The sequence below is a fragment of the Ochlerotatus camptorhynchus genome, unplaced genomic scaffold, assembly GCF_037179485.1.
Source record: "Ochlerotatus camptorhynchus isolate MF236.1 unplaced genomic scaffold, CSIRO-AGI_Acam_v1.1 ptg000738l, whole genome shotgun sequence".
NCBI lineage: Eukaryota > Metazoa > Arthropoda > Insecta > Diptera > Culicidae > Ochlerotatus > Ochlerotatus camptorhynchus.
This window is the reverse complement of record NW_027041209.1, coordinates 547,092-554,533: the sequence shown is the minus strand read 5'-3', so window position 1 is coordinate 554,533 and position 7,442 is coordinate 547,092. Positions and strand designations below refer to the sequence as shown.

The window sequence follows — 7,442 nt, the reverse complement described above, 5'->3', positions numbered from 1 at the left end:
TCATGCCATGACGCGCAATCGACATTAGATTGGTACAGAGACAATAACGTTGTTTTTGTACCAAAAACCGCCAACCCCCCAAATTCACCAGAGATTTGTCCGGTGGAAAGATTTTGGGCCATAATGAAGGCCACAGTTCAAAAATCGTCCAAGGTAAGAACGAGCTGGAGTTGAAGAAAGAATGGATGAAACTGACCAAAAAGGTCGGCTCCACCATTGCACAAAATGTAATGAGGGGTCTTAAGGGAAAGGTGCGGGCTGTTGCCACAGGGGCACTTGCTCAACCGCCCGGCGAACTGGCAACCGGTCCAATCAACTGTGCCTAGCAGACCGCCAGTCTATGTGCGACGGGATGATCGACAGCATAAACGTCACCTAAAAAAAGACGTCATCCTTTGAGTCAAGCAGACGAAGAATCACGCGGGTGAAAAGTATTTTTCTTAAACTAGTGCCTAAATAGTTCGTTTCTTAATCTAGTTTCCTATTGTTGCGTACGGTAAATAATCCCAAATCCACAGGGTGAATTTAAACCTAATAATACTGATTTCTACCTAGACTAACACTAAAACTAGGACTAAAGCTAAGTTGGACAGCCAGTGAAAAGGCCTGTGAAGGAAGGGCCACTGATTTGTAAGTGGTAACCTATAAATCTAAACCTACATTGCTAAACTAACCCTAACTTAAATTTCTAGTTTGAAGCGATCCTAAAAGGAAATAAACGCTGTTCAATAACAGTGCCGCGCCTTTTTATTTGGCCGTACCAACATCTTCAAAAAATCATCGAGCAGTTGCCGGTTCCCGCAAGAGATCCGGAGATGGTACAGCACGGCGATTGTGTAGCCTGCGACAATCCAGATGCCGATGAAAATTATGTGCAGTGCGATGGGTGTGATCTGTGGTGGCACTTTTCGTGTGCTGGTGTGACGGAGTCCGTCAGTGACCGAGCGTGGATGTGTTCGAACTGCACTGCATCACCACCACCAAATCCACCCCCACCAGGAAACATCTCTTCGAGCAGCTGTACAACCAACGTACAACGCAATCTTGCCCTGTTGAAGCAACGCCAGGAGCTCGAACGACAACGAATGGAGCATGAACTGCAGAAGAAATTTTTGGACGAGCAGTTGGAGCTGATGGACAAGGCGATTGAATCCCGGAGTCGGGTAAGCAATCGCGAACGACGAGAAAGAGTTGCCGATTGGATCAGCAATCATCCGGAGCAAGAAGACGGCGCGGTGGGTGGACAATCGAATCCACCAGCAGTCGCTCAGCCCGCGGATGTAAACGATCGCGACATAGTGGCAACTTTACACGATCTCCAAAAGCAGCTTGAACGCTGCCAACTACAATCAATTCCAACCAGTCAGCAAATGGAGGAACTGCGACGTGAACTGCAGCAGTGCAAAAGGCAGCTTGGATTAGACCCAACCGATTGGAACATCAGTCCAATGATCGGTCAGAGGAATTTCCCGAATCTATCCAGCGACGTACAACAAGGTAATCAGCAGCCAAGGAACCTTGGTGCCTACCCGAAAACGCATGCCAATGAGGTTGGCGGTGCAGGTAAGAGTAATGTTAACGATAGTGGTTTCCTCAATAAAATGTACGGTGGTAATGTCCCTCATAAGTCCTTCGCGATCCCTTTCGAAACGGTTCCCATTGTTACGAGAGAACAACGGTTTGATTCTCGCGATTTCGGGCAAAATACCCTCGATAGTCGCCAACAGCAACGCATCCCCTTCGTCAACAACGAACAGCAGCGTGAACCCTTCGCGCGTACAACGAATATGAACGTACAGCCTACGTCGTTGGAGGAGTGGTATCATCGGCAGCAGCAGCAGCAGCAGCGATTGAACGCTAACCAGAACGGTCCGTCACCGCATCAGCTTGCCGCACGTCAATCGTTGGCACGCGATCTGCCACAGTTTGCGGGTGATCCCGCGGATTGGCCTATGTTCATCTCCAACTACGAGTATACGACGGCGTCGTGTGGGTACACGCACGGGGAGAACATGCTCCGACTACAACGGTGCCTCAAAGGACCCGCTCTCGAGACGGTGCGCAGTAGGTTGGTATTGCCTGTTGCGGTACCACAGGTAATCGAGGCACTTCGTATGCGATATGGACGCCCGGAGCTGTTGATTAACGCGTTGCTGGAAAAGGTGCGGAAGATTCCCGCTCCAAAGTCGGATAAGCTGGAAGGGCTGATCGAATATGGAATGGCAGTGCAAGCCCTTTGTGACCATATCGAAGCAGCCAACGAACATGCACACCTGTCGAATCCGATGCTTCTTCAGGAACTTATCGGAAAGCTACCAGCCGACCAGAAGCTTATGTGGGCCGGGTACAAGCGAAGTCTCGGCGTGGTGAATCTGAAGACATTCAGCAGATACATGGAGAACGTCGTCAGTGATGCATCTAGTGTGGTGCTGTTCGAACCGGAGTCTTGCAGGAGCAAGGACAAACCAAAGCCGAGAGGGTACGTTAATTCCCACACCGGGAACGCCGTTGATGATCAGCCGTCGGTAGCAAGCAAGCGAATCGAATGCATCTTCTGCAGTAAGGTGGGGCATCGGTTGCGCGAGTGCTCGGGATTCAAGATTTTGAATGTCGACGATCGCTGGCGAAAAGTTAGAGCTTTGTCGCTATGTCAGATTTGTCTATTCAGTCACGGAAGGCGGTCGTGTAGAAGCAACAACCGTTGCAATATCGATGGCTGTCAGTATCGCCATCATCCGTTGCTGCATTCAACAAGACGAACTGCGGCAGCTACTGCGCCAACAGAACAGGCAGAGAGTCATACTCATCAGTACCTCGGATCAAGCGTTCTGTTTCGGATCGTGCCTGTTACGCTTTATGGGCAAACTGGTGAGGTGAATACGTATGCTTTCTTGGACGAAGGATCATCGCTGACTCTGATGGAGAACGATATTGCAGAGCAACTCGGAGTAAATGGAACTACTCAGCCATTGTGCTTACGATGGACGGGTAATACGTCCAGAATCGAAGAAAAGTCGAAAGTTATCACCATCACTATCGGTGGAGCCGGTTCGCAGAAACGGTTCAAGATGTCGAACGTTCGTACCGTGAATAATCTGAACCTTCCCAGCCAGACCTTCCAATTGGTGGAAGCCGTGAAGCAGTTTGACTATCTCAAGCAGCTACCGATACAGAGCTACAAGAACGCCGTACCTAAGCTGCTGATAGGACTTGACAATCTACAGTTAGCTGTTCCATTGAAGTCGAGGGAAGGTAACGGAAATGGACCAGTTGCGGTAAAGACCAGACTCGGATGGTGCGTCTACGGTAAGCAACAGCCTGGATCGAAAAGTGAATTCAGTTTCCACGTTTGCGAGTGCACGACGAATAAGGAACTACATGATACTGTCAAGCAGTTCTACGATCTCGAGGAAGTGGGAGCAGGAAATGTCACCCTACGATCTAAAGAAGAACAGCGAGCACTGGATTTGCTGGAGCAGACAACGGTTCGTGTCGGTGAGCGATTTGAAACTGGACTGCTGTGGAAAGATGACGATGCGGAGCTGCCAGATAGCTACACGATGGCACTTCGCAGGCTGGAATGCCTGGAAAGGAGGATGTCACGGGATAAAGCGTTGAAAGAGAACGTTTTCCGGCAGATGCAAGAGTTCGTAAGCAAGGGTTACATTCATAAAGCCACAACGGACGAACTCGAAGATGCGAATCCTCGCAGAATCTGGTACCTCCCTGTGGGGGTTGTGACCAACTCGAAGAAACCAGGGAAAATACGCATCGTTTGGGACGCTGCTGCCAAGGTGGACGGAGTTTCGCTAAACAGCATGCTGCTAAAAGGGCCGGACCAGTTGGTGTCGCTGTTAGGAGTATTGTTCCGCTTCCGGCAGTTCAAGATTGCGGTGTGCTCTGACGTTAAGGAAATGTTCTTGCAGATTCTGATGCGCGCGGCTGACAAGCATTCACAGCGAATCCTGTGGCGTTTGGATCCAAGTCAGGACCCGGAAATATTCCTGGAAGATGTTGCAACGTTTGGGTCGACATGCTCACCAGCGTCGGCACAATTCGTGAAAAATACGAACGCTCGGGAGCACAGTGTTCGATATCCCAGAGCAGCGGAAGGAATACTGCAGAGCACGTACGTGAACGATTACCTCGATAGCTTTGGGTCGGAAGAAGAAGCTCTTCGTATTTCTGAGGAAGTACGTCAGATTTTCCGGAACGGTGGGTTCGAATTGAGGAACTGGATCTCGAACAACGAAGGTGTTCTGGAGCACCTTGGGGAGACTCAAGCAGCTACCAGTAAAAGCTTGATAACTACGAGCACCACTACTGAACGTGTGCTCGGGATGTTGTGGGACCCAGTAACGGACGAACTATCGTTCAGCACTCGAATGAGCGATGAAGTTCAATCTCTCCTGGAAAATGACAAAATCCCAACGAAGAGGCAAGTGTTACGCTGCGTCATGACTCTGTTCGACCCGTTGGGTTTATTGGCCACATTTCTGATCCACGGCAAGATTCTGGTGCAGGACTTGTGGCGCGCTGGAACCGCATGGGATGAAGAAGTCGGTGGAAATCAGTATGGAGACTGGTGCAGGTGGATCAAGATGATTTCGTACATCGCGAACGTTCGCATTCCTCGCTGCTATTTCCCAGAAGCGTCAGCACGTTCGTATGAAGTTACTGAACTTCATGTCTTCGTAGATGCCAGTCCGCTTGCGTATTCCTGTGCGCTGTACCTGAGGACAATCACCGCTGACGGCACACCCCAGTGCACACTGATCGCTGCAAAGGCCAAAGTAGCACCACTCAAGCCAATGACTATACCGAAGCTGGAACTTCAAGGATGTCTCCTGGGAACAAGAATGATGAAGTTCGTGCAAGCAAACCACTCCATTACCATCAGAAGACGAGTCCTATGGACGGACAGCTCCGTCGCGCTTTCGTGGATCCGCGCAGATCCGAGAAACTATCGACCGTTCGTGGCCAACCGGGTCGGCGAAATTCTCGAAAATACAACAGTCGATGAGTGGAGATGTCTTCCGTCGGGGTTTAACGCAGCGGATGAGGCAACAAAGTGGGGAAGTGGACCTTACTTCAGTAGTGACAGCAAGTGGTTCAACGGACCGGAGTTCTTGCGCTTCCCGGAACATGAATGGCCGAATTCTACGGATCTAGTCGTGGATACGGCCGAAGAAGTTCGATCGTCAGTACTCTTTCACGCAACTTGGGAACCTGTGATCGCCTACGAGCGTTTCTCTAAATGGGAGAGGTTGCAGCGTAGTATGGCTTACGTGCTACGATTCATTTTCAACGCGACCAAGAAGGGAGAAAGACGCAGTGGTCGATTAACTCAACCTGAGCTGGATGATGCCGAAAATGAAGTCCTGAAGCAGGTCCAAAGAGAAGCCTTTGCGGATGAGGTAACGACGCTTAAAAATAATCAAGTACTACCGCAGGACAAGAAGGAATCGATTGACAGATCGAGCATCGTTTACCAACTGATGCCAATGATGGATGAACGGGGTTTGATGCGCCAAAACAGCCGGATTGCAGCGGCGAAGGATATTCATCACAGCGTGCGCTTTCCAGTAATCCTGCCAAGAAAGCATCGGTGCACGGAACTTCTGGTCGCACGCTATCATCGGCTCTACCGTCATGCAAACTCCGAAACGGTAGTGAACGAAGTCCGCCAGCTGTTCATCATACCGAAACTGCGATCGGTGGTAAAGCAGATTGGACGAAGCTGCCAATTCTGCAAAATTCGTAAGGCACTCCCGACTATTCCTCCGATGGCACCACTGCCACCAGCACGGTTAGCCGTACACGACCGTCCATTCAGCTACGTAGGAGTGGACTACTTCGGCCCATTGTTAGTCAAGCAGGGCCGCTCGAATGTGAAAAGGTGGATTGCGCTCTTCACTTGCTTGACTGTGCGCGCCGTTCACCTTGAAGTGGCATACAGCCTATCAGCTGCGTCGTGTATTTGCTGCATCCGACGGTTTGTCTGTCGCCGAGGATCACCGGTGGAGTTTTTCAGTGACAATGCTACGAACTTCCATGGGGCTGAAAGACAGCTCCGTGAGCAGATCAACGAAGGAGTGTCAGCAACGTTCACCAGTGCTAACACGAAGTGGACCTTCATTCCGCCAAGCGCTCCGCACATGGGCGGTGCATGGGAGCGACTCGTCCGTTCAGTGAAGACGGCGATAGGGGATGCGTACCGCGAAGGAAAACTCAACGATGAAGAGCTGCAGACCTTGATCGTGGAGGCAGAGGGCATTGTAAACACCAGACCACTTACGTACATACCACTTGATTCAGCGGAATCAGACGCTCTTACGCCGAACCACTTTCTACTCGGGAGCTCGAATGGGGTAAAGCAGCCAAGCGTGGGTATCGAAGTTCAACAGCGGGCTTCTCGGGACTCATGGGACCGCATCCAGCGACAACTCAACCGGTTCTGGCAGCGCTGGCTGAAAGAATACCTGCCGGTGATTCGGAAGCAGACTAAGTGGTTCGACGAAGCTCGACGTGTGGAAGTGGGTGACCTTGTGCTGATAGCAGACGAAGGCAAGCGGAACGGCTGGGTGCGGGGCATCGTGATCGAATCGATCAGGGCACCAGACGGCCACGTTCGCCAAGCTATGATCAAGACAACGAGAGGAGTTCTTCGTCGACCGGTATTGAAGTTAGCGGTTCTCGACGTTAGGAATAGCAGTGCGGTCATGGAGTCCAGTGGACCGCACCCGGAGGAGGATGTTGCCACAGGGGCACTTGCTCCTCCGGGTGCGGTCCACTGGACTCCATGACCGCACTGCTATTCCTAACGTCGAGAACCGCTAACTTCAATACCGGTCGACGAACTGGCAACCGGTCCAATCAACTGTGCCTAGCAGACCGCCAGTCTATGTGCGACGGGATGATCGACAGCATAAACGTCACCTAAAAAAAGACGTCATCCTTTGAGTCAAGCAGACGAAGAATCACGCGGGTGAAAAGTATTTTTCTTGAACTAGTGCCTAAATAGTTCGTTTCTTAATCTAGTTTCCTATTGTTGCGTACGGTAAATAATCCCAAATCCACAGGGTGAATTTAAACCTAATAATACTGATTTATACCTAGACTAACACTAAAACTAGGACTAAAGCTAAGTTGGACAGCCAGTGAAAAGGCCTGTGAAGGAAGGGCCACTGATTTGTAAGTGGTAACCTATAAATCTAAACCTACATTGCTAAACTAACCCTAACTTAAATTTCTAGTTTGAAGCGATCCTAAAAGGAAATAAACGCTGTTCAATAACAGTGCCGCGCCTTTTTATTTGGCCGTACCAACACGGGCTTTCAGCGATGGAAAGGAAATTGAATAAAGTTATTATGCCGAAACATAATCCATATGTATTAGTTCATTCCCTGAAAGTTTCAAGAAAATCCGACTTAAAATAAATT

At 50.1% G+C, this 7,442-nt stretch overlaps 1 protein-coding gene across 1 annotated transcript; it reads left to right on the top strand.

Moving 5' to 3' along the window:
- Positions 1-266: 266 nt before the first annotated feature.
- On the top strand, positions 267-6,806 carry LOC135714819 (uncharacterized). The gene is made up of 2 exons (XM_065238192.1): positions 267-496; positions 556-6,806. Exon 2 carries the CDS (start codon positions 816-818, stop codon positions 6,804-6,806), a length of 5,991 nt encoding a protein of 1,996 aa, XP_065094264.1. The 5' UTR covers positions 267-496; positions 556-815.
- The last annotated feature ends 636 nt before the right edge of the window (positions 6,807-7,442 follow it).